The sequence below is a fragment of the Uloborus diversus genome, chromosome 10 (genome assembly GCF_026930045.1).
Source record: "Uloborus diversus isolate 005 chromosome 10, Udiv.v.3.1, whole genome shotgun sequence".
NCBI classification, from domain to species: Eukaryota; Metazoa; Arthropoda; class Arachnida; order Araneae; family Uloboridae; genus Uloborus; species Uloborus diversus.
This window is the reverse complement of record NC_072740.1, coordinates 124,245,804-124,266,281: the sequence shown is the minus strand read 5'-3', so window position 1 is coordinate 124,266,281 and position 20,478 is coordinate 124,245,804. Positions and strand designations below refer to the sequence as shown.

The following is a 20,478-nucleotide window of genomic DNA, read 5'->3' as shown; positions in this document are numbered from 1 at the left end:
TGATCTAACGAGAACCCGGTTTCTAGCTAGAAATCAGAAAGATTTGGTTGCTACGGTGTTAATTCTATTCGGGGGGGGGGGGGGGGGGTAGGGGGGCAAAATTAGTTTGTAACAAGCAAACCTCGCCTAAAGCGAATATTTTTGTGATTTATAAAATTTCTGCTGATTTTAAACCCAGCTTATCCTTGAATGAGAAACCTAATTTAAAATTCCTAAGAAGTTATTGATAAGTCAGAAATCTTGAGAACTAGTGTTGATGGCCTCTGCTTATATATATATATATATATATATATATATATATATATATATTGGGAATTATGGAAAATAGAAAGATTTAAAAACTATATATTTGTAAAACCAGTGTTATCACTTCCCAGATATACTTAAGAGAACTTTGTAGCTGAAATTCAAGCTTATGCAAATGAAATAAATAATGAAAGCTACAACGAAAATGACGAATGTGAAGAATTTGAAGCTGAACACTCCTCAACATACTCGATGACTTTTGATGCACATAAAACGTTTTCGGCTTAAATGACAATTTCTTCCGAGCCTTGACTACTCCTCGAAAACAATTATATCGCGATAATAAGAATTTCAAAGAAAGTAAACCAACTTTTTTGGTACTTAACCGAAAAATAATAAAGTATGTGTCAATGTCCATGTTTCTTTACATGAACTCGTTTTAACGAGCACACGGGTATAACGAGCAAATATTGCGGTCCCTTCGCGCTAGTTATGAGTGAGTTTGGCTGTATTTAAAAACAATTACTCTTGTTTCTGATACTGTTAAGTTGTAGTAGACAAATGAATAAGAAATACATACAGCTGGTAGTCATGGTGGCGATTCCTAAAATCCCTCCAGAAACTAAAACTCCGGCATTTGTCCATCTCCTTCCAAACCTATCGATAGTTAAAATACAGAACACATTTCCTGGAACTTCTATGAGAGCTCCGAGACTAAATGTTATGTATAAACTAAATGGTAAATTGCTGGACTGCAGGTTGATTCCATTGTAGCATGCAGCTACAGTCATCCTATAAAAGAAACGAGGCACACATCATAAAATGCATTGACTTAATTCTTAAGTTAATTCTACAATTATTTCTAAATTTTCCCTGTCAGTTTGGTCGCCGGGCCTCCTTCCCCCCAAAGAAGTATAGTATTTATATTACTCTAATTCCAAGACGGGCCCCCAAAGAGCCGAGTTCCAAGTTTCCGACGAGGCTGACATGGCCTCTCGTCGGCCCTGAATACTACTGATATAATCCTTAGTTATGACAACAAAGATAATATTAATCCTTCCTGTTGGTTAAAGAAATGTATTTGCACAATAATTTTATTTACTTTTTTCAATAACACATTAGTATGTTTAAAATATTTTAAAATTATAAATTATTTAAAACCAGGTAAAAATAGATGTTCTAAACAATTTATTTTACACAGACTAAAACAAGTAAAAAAAAATCAGTATCGGACATTACAAGGAAACTCTAAGTTTTCAAATGTTAATTTATTCATTACGGCTATTTAATATAAACGTTTAGCTATACGGTGATCCTTTTATTTATTTTCTTCGTGTTTGTAATGCAAATTATAATGCATTCAACTCCAACGTGGAGACGAACGGTAAGGCGTTTACGTAAGCTTATCAATACAAAACACCATCTCTGATTAAAACCAGCACGAATTGGTGAATCTCAACTGTGTGGTTATGATGATGATCCTGATGATTTAATTTCATTTGAATTGAATATGTAGACATAAGTGCGATGTTTTTGTGGAGAATTCGGGATAGATAATGAAAGGTGATTTTGCCGTACTCAATATCTGGTTACCATAAGTGAAAACGTGGTCGCAAAAAACCTCATGGGCTGCTAACTCACATGTAGGTGTTTGAATAGCCCACGCAATTTGATTCGTGGCTCTTATCTTAGTGAAATGTTATATCCAAACTTAGAGCGAATTTATCCTGCGTCGAGCATTACCGCTCAATGTATGGTTTAAATAAATAAACGACAAAAAGAAAAGTTCCCGAAATTTTGACGCAAATTAATCCATTGCAAACAGCTCTTTAAGATTTGGATTTATACTCCTTTAAAAAATATTTTAATTTTTTATGTCAATTTAACTAGTTATTTATGTTTCTCTTATAAGTGAGCGTCATCACCCGCATTTCACCTGCTATTTTTTAGACATGAACATGCTACCAAAAAAGAGCAAATTACAAACGAAATAGATTCAACTACATTGGGCTAGTGCAAAAAATATATCAACATTTTGACAAGGGCTGGACAACTTCAAACATGACGTTGGCAATCATGCTTTAGAGATCAAAAAGAAAGGAAAAGATGCAAGATAGCTAATATTTTTCGCAATTCAGCAGTCAAAAGAAAAAAGAACTTTGAATTAACCAACATTTCCTCTGAACCAACCACCAGCTCGGCAACTCTTTTTAGAGAGACAGAAAAATTCATGTCATTGTTCTTTTATGACTTTCTTGACATGTCGGTGCCTTTAAAAATATGTCGTGAAAAATATTGTGGAACGCTTGAGCGTTTAAAAAAATCGTCTAAAAAATGTTTCTAGTTTTTCGTCATAGTGCTCTACCGTCCACCATGTATTATCTTACGCAAAATAGTCTTTAGTACTTGTTTGTTTAAAATGGTACTTGTTGGGGGAGGGGGCTGAAATTCCATCATGCTTTTCCTACCGACAAGAAGCAGTGGGAAAAGTTTCATTAAAAGTGATTACGGCCTGGGGGGATTCATAATGTCCTCATAAGATACTAGCTGCCTTTTGCAAAGCATTTGCGCTTGACAACAGCATGAATTCAAAGATCAGATTTATTATGAGTAACCTTTCAAAAACACCCAAAATTGTGAATTGTTTGTCTATTCAGCAGTGGACAAAATTGGCAGTTCGGTATATATATATATATATATATATATATATATATATATATATATATATATATATATATATATATATATATAAACACCCTGCGATTTACCATGTTAAAATAATTTTTTCTTTTCTGTTTTTAATGCAACAACACAGCCGTAGTTCAAAATTCTGCAGTGAGTTTAGATTAGATATTCATGGCAATTTAGATCAGAATTTACCTTACGAAAAAAAGTTATTAAAAAACAAGATTCTTCTTCCAACGTTTTCTGACTCATGGGGTATCACACACTCAGCCTTCGTGTTATTAGCACATCTCTCTAACCAATTTAGCTAATTTCCCGTGGGATGCTGTACGTTAAAGCAATTCTTAAGAAAACAAAAGAAATTGATTTTTGGAAAAACCGTCAGTACAAAGGTTTTGGGAAATACCGCCACAATGTGAATTGTTTATTTTTTGTTAAGAGCGGTCAACAAAATCTTCAAAATGATGTCATACTTATGAAGTTTTAATGATTAATTAAGGAATTTATGACGTTCCCACAAAAAAGCAGAGTTCAGAAATCTATACCTATAATAAAATAAGATGTTTGTGTGTGTGTGTGTGTGGCGCGCTTCCCGGGAAAACGGTAAGGCCTAGAAAGATGAAATTTGGTATACAGGTGTAGGTTTTGCTGAAGTTGTGCACCTCGGGCTTCGATTTTTGATATTTTAATTAGAAAAAAAGTTATTTAATGTTTTATGTGTTTTTTTTTTCACTTTTTAGTACATTTTACCTCACAGACCCCGAACCAATCGCACCACACAAATATTTTTTGTACTATAGTGTAGGAAATTTAATTTTAAATATGATGAATGAAAAAAGTTTGAAGATAGAGCAATTTTTGTATTTTTGAAGAATTTTTGAAAAAAACCTTTAATTTGCATTTTTTCCTGGGTTTTATTTTTTTCTAATATCATCCTTCGAGTAGTATCAAAGCCTCATTCCTAAAATTTAAGTTGGTAATAGTAAAATCATTTCGTCCTCTTCAAAAGAAAAAATTTCTTAAAAATCGCAATAGTTTTTTTTTTTTAGAATTTTTTTAATGCTGAACGCATCATGTCTTTCCACGCATCGGTCGAAAAAAGCGTTCTTCAATCTTTCATGCCTCTGACATCACTACTTGGATTTCGATTCGATATTTACGATGGAATCTCAATCGCAAACAATGTTAATCTTTTTTTTTAACGGTCTGGTGGGGGAAAGTGGTCAATGGGGTAAAGTGGTCATACATCAAGTAAATGGCTGTAGCTTGGAAATAAATGCTCGAATAAGTATAAAATTTTTATTTTAGAGTAGGGAAGTTAGAAACTACAATTTGAATACAAAATTTTACAACTGCCAATATTTTATTTAGTAAAAAAAAATATTTTGTGTGCATATGAAAAACTTAAAAATCTAAACAGCTCTTTTAACTTCTCAGGGAAATTTTGTTTAAGTGATTTTCGAACAAACTGACGGCACGGGAAGCTTCCTACATGTCTCAAGAACACTTACTCTTTAACAGCTATTTGTATTTATTTTACATAATATTTTAGAGCAATTCAAGTAAGATGGGTAAAGTGGTCATATAATTAAGCTTAAACGTAAATCGTTGCTCTACTGTCACTCAATCTTAACGTACAAAGCAGATATTAATTAAATATTCATTTCACTAAACATCTATTGCTTTTACAGTAAATGGTATGAAATAAAGTTTAATTTACGAACATATAGGTGTGATACTACTATATCTGTACGTAAACACGTATAATAGTATATAGATGCACATGTCCGAATAAATACGTTGCTTTACATAAATACGTATATGAGCGCGCCGACACGTGTATATACTTGTATATACGTATACTATATATTTGTATACAAAATTGTATCCGGGCATGGAGAAGCATAAATGTAACTACATGCATACATGAGTATGTATGTGGGTATACATGTCGGCCCGAGTATATACTCTTATTTGCGTGTGTGCACGAGTATAAACTTGTAAACACGTGCTTTTACCTGTATATAAACGATTATACAACGGTATTTAGAGTTACAAGTATACTAAAAAAATTCATTTACATAATTGTACCAATAAATACCTACATGGGTGTCTACAAGAATATTTCTATATTCATTAATTTCTGAGCGTTTCTGTCTGTGGCTGTAATCAAATCTCCTCCGGGCTGGCAACGTCTACCAGTCAATACTGGTTCTGTTGGATGTAGGAGATTCAGGGGAAGCCATTCCGCCTTGTCTCACCCCTCTTATACTTAAGTAACCGGAGATAAGGGGCCGGTTATTAAGTGCACGAGTATGAACTTGTAAACACGTGCTTTTACCTGTATATAAACGATTATACAACGGTATTTAGAGTTACAAGTATACTAAAAAGTGCATTTACATAATTGTACCAATAAATACCTACATGGGTGTCTACAAGAATATTTCTATATAGGTATATATTCGTCTATACACGTATATACTCGTTTATCTTTACAATTATTTTCTTTGCACGTCTGTCTGTTTGTGCGTCTCTAAACCTATTTTCTCCGCACTGGCAATGTCTTCCATGTCAATGCTAGTACCGTTGGATGCAGGACGTCCAGATTAAGCCTTCCGCTCTGTTTCACCCCTCTAAACCTTAAGGGGGCGTATATCCGGGTGAAGAAACTTTAAATTAATGATTGTCAATTGCAGTCGTTTTCGAGTCACCACAGGGGACGAACGGGGTTTGCGAACGAAGCGAGCAGGGGCAGAGCTCCCTACTCTATAGCATTAATTTCTGAGCGCTTCTGTCTGTGGCTGTAATCAAATCTCCTCCGGGCTGGCAACGTCTACCAGGTCAATACTGGTTCTGTTGGATGTAGGAGATTCAGGGGAAGCCATTCCGCCCTGTCTCACCCCTCTTATACTTAAGTAACCGGAGATATGGGGCCGGTTATTAAATCATCAAAAACATTAAAGACATCAATTGTCAGCCGCCGCTGGCGGGGTACGGGGTTGTCGAGCAGAGCTAGCAGGGGGTGGAGCCTCCTGAAATGCGTAACACGTAACACGTAAATACTTGGACACATACCTATATACTCGAGTATACACGTGCATAAAAGCATCTGATATATCCATGAATATATAATCGTGAATACATACACTAGTTGACGCCTACATACAAGCACTTGATGACGCGCATATACTGGTGTATACACCTAATTTACGTATATACAACTATATGTACTTATATACGTCTATACTGGTGTATACAAGTACATATACGCATTAGACATATAAACGTATATACATGCATACTCGTGTATACCCGTATATGTACGTATGTACACTTATATGTACGTGTATACTCGTATATATTCGTATACATACGTATATTCTCGAGAGATATACATTCATGCACATGATGTTCGTCTATACAGGTATATATACGTCTATACGCGTAAATACTCGTTTATACTCTACCAAACACATTTCCACATGACACATATATACTCGTGAAGACTCGTGTACGCACGTATATGCTCGGGTATACACGTATATACTCGGCTAGACATGTACATAAATCGCATCTGATGCATAGATGCATATACTCATGTATATACTTGTATACTCATGTATGCACGTATGTACTCCTGTATACATGCATATGCTCGTGTTTATAAGTGTGATCATTAGAAATAACAAAAATGTATAAATAATATGGTTATTCATACTGGTTTTGCATCTTTGTTTAGGTATGACCACTTCCCCCACCCCATGGGGTAAAGTGGTTATAAATATATAGGGAAAAGAAAGTGGTATAAAACTACTTAAATATTTTTCTTTCTAAAAGTCAATGTACCGTGTTCTTCATTAACGTCATGTAAAATAACAACAAAAAAAGTTTAAATGTTTAAGGAATTTCTTTTATTTGTTATCCACTTAATTTAAAAAACCTTGATTTTATGACCACTTTACCTCACCAGACCCTAATATATAGCTTACTTCTACATTTTATGACATGATGACCACATGTTTTTCCGGCAGCGCTTCTTTTTCCATACCCCCCCCCCCCCTAAGCTGGACGTTTTGCTGTATCTATATTACGTTACATTTCATAGTTGTGCGCATTTAATTCAATAAAAACATTTTTCTTTTCTTTTTCAAACGCTACTTTTTGCACACTACAAGGAATTTTGGAGATAACTTTTTTTTTGTTCTACTTAAATTAAAAAAAAGCGGTTTTTTGAATGATCTTTGTTTTTATTAGGAAATGGGCGGGTAGGTTAAAATAAATAGAGATGGATAAGAAAATTTAGAGATAGATCGTAAAGGTAGATAGCCGCCAAAGGCGGCAATCTTGGCGTAAAAATGTGAATGGCGCAAAAAAAGACAAAGATGGATTAATACTGCTGCCAAATTTATTCAAGCAGCTGCCGAAGGAGGCTGTTTAAATAGGCAGCAGTATTGAAGTAAAAAAGTAAATGACAAGTTAGCCAAACAGCCGCCGTAGGTGGCTGCTTGCATAGAAAGGCGAATGGCGTAAGAAGGCGAACCAGCTGGTCGCCGCAAGCGGCTAGTAATAAATATGATGATAAGAGCTGTATAACCCTTCGGAACAAGACAAGAACATCCATCTTTCAGAGGGATCTAGTTTCGCGTTGATAGTTATAAGTGAAGCTTTGCGTGAAAGTTTGATCTGAAAACTCGAACACTTGAAGCATATTGTCAAAATTTAAATAAAAGTATCATCAACACATATCCAACTCTAAATACCAGTTCATGTGTGCAATATGCAAAGAAAAACCTTGCCTCAGTGACGATGGTTTCTCTGTGATATAAAAATCACCGAACTTATTAGTGACAGAATAAACTAAGCGTGGTAAGATGTTTTAATGTTAATATTTAATTAAATTAGAATCTCTTTAGCTCAACAGGACGTTTTGAACTGTCAACCAATTTATCAATCGACTTTTCAAATTCGGTTTTGGAAATGTTCCTTAGCATCAGTGTCATATCATGCTGCGTGAATGGTTGGGACATCTCCGTAAAAAAATCCTTTCATTTCAGTTTTCAGTATCGGTAACAGAGAAATACATTTGTGTCTACCCCGTACTCACCTCAGCTATCACCGTGTGACTATTTTCTGTTGCTGAAAGTGAAAACTTCAATGAAAGGAATAATAACCATTACTGGTTATTAACTGCCATAACATTTTTTTCTCATTTCTCCGCTCTCCATTTACGAATGTAAATTTACTTCCCAATGCTTTTCGACAACAGGCGATTTTACTGGAAGTACCCAAACAAACTCTAGTTAAACTCTCTTCAAAGAATCACATTTACAAATAAGTACTTTACATCGGGAGAAAACATGTTCGTGCTTGTTAACATTTACAAGTTAAAATTCGTGCTTCCAAAATGTTGATAACTTGTCTCTTTGAAATAGCGCACGAATTACACCTTTTCTTTTATTTTTTCTGGAACGAATGCATTTCTGAGCGCATTAAATAACATATGTTTCAACGATGCGTGGAATATTTCTTCCATTTATGATGAAAAGTAAAATCTTCCGTAAACGAAAACTGACATTGAGGAGAAATAATTTGCGCCAAGGAACACGCATATACATAAGCGAACAACCCCTCTACACGCAACCAGGCATCATTTTACATAGGTTAGAATTTTCGTGAAAGAAATTATACTTAACCCAACAAAGGCTTTGTAATGATCAAACGTTTCGAGAGAATGTAATAAGTATTACCATGTAACAGTTTCGCTTCAAATACCCCGTTAATATTTCCCAACAGAAGACCTATTTTAAATTATTTACCATTTAATGTCATAAGGTCATTCACTTTTCCGTGTTTTTTAAAATGAGATACTGGCTCTTGTCTTAAGTTTTTTTGCTTCTAATATGCCCTTTCCAGAACGGAAAATCCATGTTTTGTGTCTACCAATACAACGATAATCATTGGAAACAAACCCTTTTTTTTAGAAAATGAAAGGAAGAAAAAGGTGATGAGTCTGGACTATTTTTTTGTCATTTCATCATAAGTCTTGTCTCGGTACATTTAGTTTTTGAGTAATTGGTTCATGCTCAGTTGTTGAAGTCGTTTTGCGATAGAATGTGTTTTACTTGTTTTTTATTTCTTTGTTCCTGTCATTAGTGTAGCCAGAATTTACTTTTTAGGGGTGTTGGTTTGCTCAGAGCATTCCTTACGTCCATATAAACTACCGCATTAGGACTTTCAATATGTTTTAAAACTGATTTGGATTGACAACCCGCCCCTCCCTGAGCTTCTGGTTCTTCCAGAAACATTAAAACGGTAAATGAAAATATTCATAACAATAAGCAAAATAAAAATTAATTTGAATTATGACATTTTGAATTCAAATTATGTGTTTCGCAATCACGAGTTGCAACAGGACCCTAAAATGTTTCTAGAAATGGCTCCTTCCCCCAAGTCTGCCCGTCCTGTTGGGCAGCTACGTGTGTATAGCTGTGTCTGTAGACTTGTGTGCGTGTGTGTAGGCTTGTGTGTGTGTGTGTGTGTGCATAGACCTGTGAGTGTGCACATAGGCGTGTGTGTATGTGAGTAAAGGCGCGTGTGAGTGCGTGTGTAGGACATAGCCCAGTAGGAGCGGATTCCGGGAGCACCAGAGGAGCTGCACCTGCAGAGGCTCCTGGTCCAAGCTGAAAAAGGAATCACAACGCCACGGACGGTCAAATAAAAACAATGAGCAATAGTGATTGCTCAATAACTTAAAGTGCAGTAGAATAATAATAAAACCTCATTACTATTATGATATTACTTTTTAGAGTTCTTACTTATACATATCATTAATACATTATCTGATTTCTTTGTCAAAAGTATTTTATTCACACTAAAAATCCAATTTGGATCTTTACTTAAATGCATAAAAACCATCATTGCAACTTTACGGTTGTGTTAACAGAAGGTTTATATACATTTACAGGAAGTAAGAAATAATAGTCTGAACAAATTAAAAAAAAAGCTTCATATACTTTACCAAATAACCATAAAACTGAACATCTTTTTGCGAAAACTAGGTGATTTTAAAATAACTGTAAGAGCTTCTAAGAAGGAAATTTCTTCTAAAGTGTCCGTTGTCTCCTTTCCATTACTCAGCGAATCGAATCTTTTTAATGATCCATCATATTTTGACTGTTCTGTGCTCTCCTGAAACATAAGGTGATCAAAGTACTTATCTTAACATGATAAAATTATATTTTAGTAGGTTCAAGGGTTCTTTTAGCAAATTTCAATTATCAAGGATTGGTTTTCCTATAATATATCTATATATAATTTTGATATTTTTGTCATATTTCAGTTTCATGATAATTTATGTTTTTCTTGAATATATATCTAAATATATATATAAGTGCGTCATACGAAGAGCACAGGTAAGAAACGAAACGTTTAAATGTTAAAATCCCCAGCCTTTACTGTAGAGAGTAGAATAAACTTTTTGGTGTTTGCATTGATCCTTCTCCTTTCTTACCTGTTTAAATGTACATGTGATTAAAATAGTTTATACTAAAACTCTAAAACCTAAATTTTCTCCCTTTTTTTTACCAGGAAGACATACAGAAAACTCCCGATTACAACCTTTATAATAGATTAACTGTCATATATATATATATATATATATATTCTGTTATTACTTCATAAGCCCCTTATTAACGTTAGCCAACTCCGCAATGTAGTTTTTTGGAAATACGAAGTCTTTTTTAAGATGATTGTTACGATGTGTTTAATTTTCTTAGCTCAAAATTATGTGAAAAAACAACAATTAAATAAGTCTAGTATTGCTCAACATTGTTGGGATTCGAATCACTCTTTTGATTTTAACTCTTATCAGATTATCCAAAAATGCCCCAATTCATCTGATCTTGACTTTTGGGAATCTTTTCACATTTTGAGGAACAGTTCTAACTTAGTTAATGATTTTAAAGCAGTTCCATATTTTTCCAACATTTGGCTCCCATATCTTTAATAATGTCCTTTCCCCATCCCCTTTTTTCCCATTCATTTTTATCTATCTTCCTTTGTTTATTTTTACCTTTTTTGTCTTGTTGACATCCCCCCCCCCCCCCATTTTCTTCTATTTATCTTTATTTTTCCTTTTTTCGAATATTTTTGTTTCTGTTTATTTTATTTCGTGGTGTTTTTTTCTTCCATTCAGCTTTTCCTTTCTTGCGGTTCACGGTTACCGACATTTTCTTTTCTTTTTGTTTAAACTTCGGCTTAATCTTTTTCTAATTAAATTCTTTCTTTCTGGGTTGCGTACCTAAGAGAAAGCTCTTGGCCTTTGCATGCATTCCTATTGGTTCCTGATCGGTTTATAATTTTCTCATTGGTGTTTGGCTAATCCGCTATTTTTATCTTTTAAGCTGCATGCTTATCTGCTCTTGGCTTTTGTCGGATGTCTTTTCATCCATAAGCTCATTACTTTTTGCATTGAAAAAGGCGTTCCCTGTAACGCCGAAACACGTGCCTGCTGTAATTGGCAAATTTGTGCTTTTTTTAACGTTGTTTTTCTTATTTTACTACCGATCGTGTTAATTTTTTTAATCGTAAAAAAGTGGTGCAGCATAAAATTTCACGAATTAAATTATCACATGGAAAATGATCAGTTTAGACTCCAATGAATTGATCAGTAAGTTACCACCCCTAAGCCAGGGCTAAGGCAGAGCTACGTGCAATGTACCGTCCATCCAGAGACTGCAGTTTCGTCAGTGTTATGGACTCATCAGTCAGGAATAGGGAATAACCTTCTGAGCAGTATAAACTAATAAATTCCCAAACTACTTGTTTTATTTCTGTACATTAATTTATACTATTTATGCTTCTCAAAGAAAAAGATATCTACCTTTTCTAGCAGTTTGGCTTTAATGTATTTTTTGCTTAGTGTCTTGCCATTAATTCTAGCTATTCGTTCCACACTATTCACTGCGTCGTCAACTCTGCCTATGGATATTAGCCAACTAGCTGACTCTGAAAGGAAACTAAAAATACATGTTCTATGATATCACAGAATATTACAGAGTAAAATAATGATTATACAGAGTAATGCTGATTACAGATTGATTTTGTAGACATTAATGCTAATTGCATATTTGCTAATAGACATTAATGCTGCTGATAGTTGATTTTCTAGACATAAATGATGATTATAGGTTGACTCTAGGCATTCATAATCATTAATCTAGGACTTACAGATGCATTTTAGATTAATGTTTTGACGATTTTTTTTATGAAGTTTCCCGTGGCATATTGACTTGACGTTCCTAATACATTCATTCAGAGCGAAATAAATCCCCAATTTCTGTATTTTTAACTTTTCCACTGATATTTCAATAGTTTTATTGCATTTATTGTAATAAAATACAAAAAATTAGTCCTAAAGTACTATTTAGTAAGCCTTTTTAATTATTATTTCACATTTTCAATATTTTTAAAGGATTCGTTAACTTGATTCAGAGAGATTCTTCTATTTTGGGTAATTTGAGCAATGTGAGAAATGTGATGCAAAATAAGTTCTTTTAATAAACTAAAAACACATTCTAAAACAAGTTTTTTTTTTTTAATGGTATTTGAGTTTGTCTTGTGGTGACTGGATACAAATTCGACCGAATAAATTACTGTTCACATGCCGGGAAAAAAAACTCGAGCTACTGACGGTTGTTTCCAGTTCGTGGACCATGTAAAATAGGCAAAAACTTAAGAGAATTTTCTTGAGTAAATTGTAAAATGTTTTAAAATATCTAAAATATAAAAATAAAATTCAAGCCCCCTGAAAATATTTAAAGAAATAATAAAACTCAAATGTTACTTACAAATAAAAACCAAAAGCTCCAATCGTTGGAATCCATGTAACCATGAGAATGTATTTCCAATCGTACAGCACGTAAGCTAGCCAAGGAAACAAAGCAGCAAAGATGGCGTACGAAAATCCAATGGTAAATAAACTGGTAGATCGCCATTTAGGACCAGTGTACTCAATAGCTAAAATAATATAAAACAGTGGCAAGAAATCGCGGTAGCAAACAAATAATTTTTTTATTTTAACATTAGCAGTTTTTTTAGGTGAACTTCGACTCGGAGAGAAATTAATAACATAAAAGTGATCAATCGTGTTACTTAACGTAACTTTTAATTAGCAAAATATAAATTAATTTAAGATTTTTCGCTTATTTATTGCATTTGGTGCTTAATCAAGCACTTGCAATGCATGGATTGGAATTCCTGTCCCTTTTAATATTCGCAGGTCTCTCAGAAGGAATATTTTTTTGGTACGCAATTGGTCTTGCCGACTTGTTTACGTTCTACCGTGGCCGGAAAAAAATATTACGGGGGTTCGGGAAACATTTTGAAATTTTTTTATTAAGATCTTTAGAGTTTTGAAATTTTTTGCACTGATTCACCATCTATTTAATAACAATATCATAACATAAATACTAAAAAAGTTTTTTTTTATTTGAATTTAATTTGTATTTTTTTTAAATTTTTTTAATGGGGTTGCTTTAAATTGCTATAACTCAAAATATTCTTGGTCAATTCTCAATTTTTTTTTTCAGAAAGACTATGCACAAATATCTAAGCTTTAATTTTTATTCTGCGATTTTAAAAATATTATTTCAATAAAAAATGAAAAATATTTGAAGAAAAATTCCGAAAGATTCGAAGATATTTTTTTTAATTATTTTTTTTGGCAGTATTCTTTTTTTTTTTTTTTAATTCACCGAATAAAAATTAATGTAAACTGTTCAAAAGGATATGCTCCTAATTTCAATACTTTATCTTTATCGGTTCCTGACTTATAAATGTTTGAATGAATGGAATCGGGAAAAATTGCATGATGGAGAAAAACGTGTTTGAAGTTTTAAAGTTAAATGCAATATAAATTAAATGCATGCAACAAAAATAATTATACTTTTCGTTCTAATTAAGATAGAAACAAGATTCAAACGTCCTTTTAAGCAAAATAAAACTGAGTCGTTTTTAAAATGATATATAAAAAAAAAAAGCAAAATTTTACGGTTTTTGTGTTCCGAATCCTCTTAATGTTTACATCCTGCCATGTTTGCATCACTTTCTTTTTGCTTTTGTTTTTTGATAAAGCTTTTAATATTCATTAATGAGTTGATATATTTTTTCACGGATTGTTTTAATCGAACGTTTCACGGTGTTTAATATGGTTGTTTTTAAAATTTTGTGAAGCATTTTCAATGATTTGTTTGGCTTAAAAGTTCAATAAAAGCACAAAATAATGTGTGTTATTGCCAACGAAGTGATTCAACGTTGACCAAATGAACAAAATGAAAAACCATCGTCAAGATTAAAAATGTGCCAAGTGACGTACCAATAACGGAATAGTACAAATGTATTTTCAAATAACGCAAGCACCTGATAATCATGTTTCTTTTTAACCATGAGTTCTTACCTGGTTGTGTGTACTAATTGAGCTATGAAATGAATGAACGAAAGTTAAAATATATAATCAATATTAAGAACAATTACATACATTGCCTTTAAAACATTACTAGTAGAAACACATTTTTTCCCATCTTTATTGCTCTTAATTTCAGCAATGCCGTTTTTTCGTTAACAGTTATCCGTGTGCTATTAATTTTTTCACTAATTATTTTGATTTGTAGCCAATCAAAAGAGATGCCCTCTTCTCTTTTTTGTTTCCGTAATAATTGTAAAACATAGCTAATAATATTTATTGCAAAATTAATATTAAATATTGCAATTATTAATAAAACGCAATAGTAATTATTAATAAAACGCAATAGTAATTATTAATAAAACGCAAATTCAAAAAATTGATGGCACAAAGGTAGTTTACGCAACTGGTGCGTACTGGCATAAAAGCCAGGGCAGTGGAGTCGAAGGAAAAATGACCTATTCCGAATCCTTTGCTTAAAATCAGACCGACGACTATTCCACGGTTCAGACTTTTTCTTCGTAACCTTCACAGAGTTGAGGGTTCGAAGGAAAAATGACCGATTTTGACTCCGACTCCTGGCATTGTAAAGCCCCCAACTCCTCTACCCGAAAAACAGTCCTACTCCATTGGTCTGTTATAATATGCAAACATTAAGTATGAGTGTAAACTGCAAAAACCAACCAGTAAACAAACATATCATAAATATTTATGCGTAAAGCATTGAGTATAAATCAGTTAAACTTAAAACAAAACTTAAAAATTTGATTTTTTTTCAATTTTTTTTTTTTTTTTGTTTGAGATGTACTTATGTCTGACATGTACATCATGTTCAGGTCAAAAAGAGATAAACATTTAAGACAAACTTGGGGTAAAAGGTGGAATTCGTAAGGGCCACCCAAGTGCCTGCCAACAGATCTGAAGATTCACCATTGATAATAAGCGAACAGTTGCAGAAGACAACGTTAATAAGAATGGAAACAAAATAATGAGTTAAACAACTCAGGAAAACTTCCCAACTATTGATTTATTACCGTGGTTAGCTTAGATTTCCGTAATTGGATGATACATGAGGGAAATATTTGTACCATCGTTTCATGCAAGAAAACGAACAGATATAATTGATATTTGACTGAAACCAAGAACACAAGTAGACAGTAGGAATGCCTAGAAAGGCCTAGCCACTCTTCTTTATTCTTTCATTTTCGCTTTACTTTCTTACATGGCAAGTGCCTTCTCACAAAACAAATCGTAATTAGTTTACTTTTCTATTCATCGCGAGCAATTCTCGTTTTGTAGCTGCCTGAGAGCAGTGAACCTCTTTTTTTGGTTGTAACAAAAAAAAGTGAATGCTTCGAAGATCCTCGTTAAATGGTTGTTTCCTCCAATGAAAGAAGTAATTATGCTTCAGGATTGTTGAATCAGTAGGCATGGTTTGATTGATTTTTATAGGATTGAAATAGATCATTCAATTCGTAGAAGGCCGGATTTGTTACTTAAATGAAAAGCAGTTTATAAATTAATTTGCCTTTTTCATTCACCTTTCATTTTTATGATTTCCGTTACTTGAATAAATTGTCGAATAAAAAATACTGGTGGTTTCTCGATGTTCTTGTAATTGAGATGCAAGGAACACTTGGAAGATTAGTTCCATCTAAATTAACTTAAAAAAGTAACAAATTAATTGTAGTTAGAAAAAGTAAAATTAGATCATCAAAATTATAGGAATGCTTTGAATATTATGGCTGAGAGCAAATTTAGATTTGATTAAATGAATAGATCATAAAATAGTTTTTTTCTTTATCTGTATTTTATTTTAATCTTCCGGGGAAAATATATACAGGTAACCATTTGCATTTATCGCATACTAGTTCTTCGATTTTTAATTATTTTTGTTAGTTCAAAACAAATAAAATACAATAGAGAAAACATTGTTATTTATATTTTGTCTTGCTTGAAGTGTTCAGGAAAACGAAACTTCGACGCACAGCAGCTATATATATATTTGTAACTACCAAACCGTAAACTAGAACCACCTAAGAAACGGATCTTCCGCCCAAAGGGTTAATGCTGATTTACTGGGATTCTCCGAAAAGTGCCCTTCTGTAAACTGGAGGAATATTTTTGCACTATAAATTTCAAACTTACGAACGTTTCTGGGAACTTTTCACGACTTTCTTTACACAAAAAGCACGAAGCTTTCAACTGTAACACCTTTATGTGAGAGCAGTTCTTCAAGTAAACCTGTGTTTTGACAACTATTCCCAAGCCATTACATCAGCAGAAAGTTCAGATTTATGCCACCTGGAAAGTTTCAGTTTCTTTTATTTTACTTCACGTCACTTAAAATAGATCTTTTGTTTACATCAGCATTAGCAATGGGAGGCAGTATCCGGCGTTATGTTTGAAAAGATGTATTGGAACTTAAAATCAGAGTAGTTAAAGATAATGGCATAAAAGTTTATAACCGTAAGTGATTAGTTAGTTTGATGATACAATCGATTGTAAAATTGAAACTTATGTTTTTCATTCAAGGTACCTTCTTACACAATTTCTGTATTTTAAACTGCCTTATTCATATATTAACATTTTTACAAGGGCGCTCCGCCTCATGCTCGCTTCGCTTGCTAACCCCCGTTCACAGCCTGCGGAAGGTAACTATGATTTCATAGTATTTTTATTGATTCTTGGCGAAATAGTTTTCCCTGGATGACCTCCATCTAACGGTACCAGTATTGGCTTGGTAGATATTGACAGTATGGAGGAGATAGGTTTACAGACATACACATACAGACGTGCACTGCTTTTAAAAGTAAATTACATTTGTCGGTACAAAACGGAATAATTACTCAAAGGCAGTTAATAGTTTTACAAAATTTAAAAAATAATAAAAATTTACCCTTAACTGGTAAGTTTTTTTTTTCTTTTTTTTTTCTGTAACGGTGTAAGTGGTGAGGTGAGCTATATTCGACTCTAGCATTATATTCCTTATGCACTTCACAGAGTTTAGTAAATTAATTTCAGAACATTTTCAATGATTTATGTGTTAGTATTTTATATAAATACTTGCGGTACCCGCACGGCTTTGCCCGTAGTAGAAAATTAAGAGGCCATTTGGTTAGCTTTTATATTTACAAATAATGGATGGTGAATTTCTCGCCAATTTGATATGTTCATTTGATCGCCTATGTTCCACGTTATGATAATTTTCTCGTCCACCACGTTATGTTAATTTTCTCGTCCACCACGTTATGTTAATTTACGCTCGTCCACGTTATGATAATTTGCTCAGTTAAATGTTCTTAAAATTGAAATAGAAAAAAAACAAAATCGAATTTTCGAAAAATCGCTTCGAGGTGCAAACCCCCATGCTATAAAATAATAGTGTGCCAAACTTCATGAAAATCGGCCGAACGGTCTAGGCGCTATGCGCGTCACAGAAATCGAGACATCCAGACAGAGATCCAGACTTCCAGCTTTATTATTAGTAAAGACAACTGAACTAGCAAAGTGTCATATATGTGTATATAAAACTATGTACGTAAACATTACAAAACGTCCAATTTTCAATTTCAATTTTTCTGGGGTAAAAGATACTCCACCTCACCGCAAGTTAATAGCTAACGTTTGTTTACAAGAAGTCAAGTCTTCAAAGTATGGGCCTCCTAGAGTATGACAAATTCCTTGCGCATTTTTCAAATTTTGGATTCCTTCCTAGAAGATTATATGCTAATTAGAAAACTACTACTTTGTTTCACGAAATAAGTTGAAAAAAACAGAAGTATCAATAAAAAAAATATCCTAAAGGAGTTAATACCAACTTAGTTGTTAACGAAGATGCATACTAAAACTAATACTTATCAAATCAGTAACTTTGATGAGATTACAATGAAGTCTTAATTTCTGACCTCTTACAAACAATCGAGAAACAATTTTATAATTCAGCTTCTTTTTTCAATGTGAATATATCATTAATGAAGTGATCGCTTGTCAGTGGTTTGTGTAATGACTAAAACTGCCCGCAGTCGAAATAGCTCATTACATTTTAGATTGTGGCACACTTATATTGCTGGAGATTAGGACTGATTGAGATTTCAATCGTTAATTAGTAGACAAGAGGCTTATCAGTATCGGGTTTCTTATCGTGACATTCGCATTAGAGCATAATTAGATGATTCATCATATTGGGCTTCGTATCTTTCTTCATTTCGTAGCCGTAAATATCTTCTGTTTAAAGATATCTGTACCTTCCTTCAACTCATTTCAAGTTTACTTATTGCAAAAGTTAACACTTCATCAGTACAATTTTCTTGTTACAGTTTCAAACACGGCAATTTCTCGTTTTCGAGATCATAAGAGAAACGAACACCTGTAGATAATTCAAGTTCGTAACCGTTTTCCGAGTTATTTAATGAACTTAATGGGCGTTTGTGTTGGTCCTAGTACTTTTGATGAATGATACAAATTTAATCCTCTAATACTACGATGTGCACACCTATGTGTCTACCCTACATTCCTACATATATTTCACCGCTATTTTAAAAATCTTGGACCTCCTTCAGGCTCGGGTCTGGGTCAACAGGTTTCCCTTCTCTCCATTTTCCCTGTGCACGCCCCTTGCTCTGCTACCAAAGATTTTTCTAGCACTGAGTACCCACTAGGGACAAATATAATCCCAATAGTATTTTGACAATTTCTTTCAACTCGTGTAATAAAACCTTTTCGAAATTATATATTTAACTTTATTAAGATTAAGAGCAGCAATTTACCTGATATTTTTTAGAAACACGTGATATTCATACCTTAAAACGTTCATACCTTTATTTACAGCTAATTTATTAAAATGTTTAAATGAGTTAAGGAGTAAAAACAGAGGCTTCAACGTCGTAAATATAAAAGCGTTAGATATGAAAAACAGAGAATGAAACGCGGTAGTAGTATTTCATCAGAAACAGTCAATACACATTTAAAATATTATAAAGTTAGAGTTTGAATAGGACATTCTATTTTGGAGGAAAAACGAAAAACGGACGGTAACTAGCGAGTTCTTAAGATGATGGTAAAAATGGCATGGATTAGGAAAAAATTCAAGACTTATTAGGTCGAATGCAGCAATGGACGACAGTTACAGCAAACATTTACTACATATAAAAAGAGCCACCCACATTGCTTTGTGAAACGTAAAACATATTTGAAGGATTGAGAAATTACATTTTGTTTCCTTACAAGCCTAAATAATAGCAGTTCAATTATTTGTACATTGCCATTGAATTAACCTTCAAAGGGTAATACAGATTTTTCTCAAAGCTACAAGTTTCACAAGAAACAAAACTCATCCGGTTACAAGCTAGCGTACAGATATGTGTTAGTTATCGGTTTTAACCAGCAAAAGGATATCAACTGAGATTTTTAATTACCAAGAACGAAAGAAGTGACTACGATATTTCCATAACCCAGTCCAGAGCCGAATCTAGCAGCAATGAAAGACAACTGACTTGTGCAAAAGAACGTGCATATGTCCGATGTCAGGCCGATGAGGAAAGCCAGCAACACCGCTCTTTTGCGACCGTATCTAAAAGCAAAACAAATGTGCAATAGGATTTGAGCTTTAAAATCAGAATCGATGAAATACAGTGGCGAAAAAGAAAAAAAAAAAAAAAACTGCATCACATGCTCAAATTAGATTTTTAAAGAACTTCTCGGTAAATAAGAGAACATCTGTTCTGTAGCTTCTGTCACATAACAGTTATGTTTCAGCCGACATGATTCAATAAAAGCTAAGTCCCCCATGCATTTAGGCGACCAGCAACAAATTGAACAAACCAAAAACTTATTTTGGTCAACCTTCATCGAAAATAGCTGAAAATAAGCTTACCAATCTTTTAGAAAACTTGACAGCACACAAAAGAATCATTATACTAAAATTTGAAATAAATATTTTGAAAATTTTATAACATGTGACATTTAACTCAATTTCTCACTGCGCATGCGCGAAAACTAGCTATTTATAACCTTCGAAATTCCAAAGCCAAACAGATTTGGTATTACTTTATATAATAATTCCAGTTGAATGTCATAAAACT

The 20,478-nt window shown here is 33.4% G+C and overlaps 1 protein-coding gene across 1 annotated transcript in view; it reads right to left on the bottom strand.

The window, feature by feature from the left end:
• The window catches only part of LOC129231167 (organic cation transporter protein-like), a 35,917-nt gene that overhangs the window by 7,290 nt on the left and 8,149 nt on the right, over positions 1-20,478 (bottom strand). Inside the window, exons 3-7 of the mRNA XM_054865415.1 lie at positions 19,813-19,967; positions 12,783-12,951; positions 11,816-11,951; positions 9,953-10,122; positions 827-1,038 (exon numbers count right to left, since the gene is read on the bottom strand). Coding sequence (XP_054721390.1) covers positions 827-1,038; positions 9,953-10,122; positions 11,816-11,951; positions 12,783-12,951; positions 19,813-19,967 — 842 coding nt within the window. The remainder of the gene's footprint in view (positions 1-826; positions 1,039-9,952; positions 10,123-11,815; positions 11,952-12,782; positions 12,952-19,812; positions 19,968-20,478) is intronic.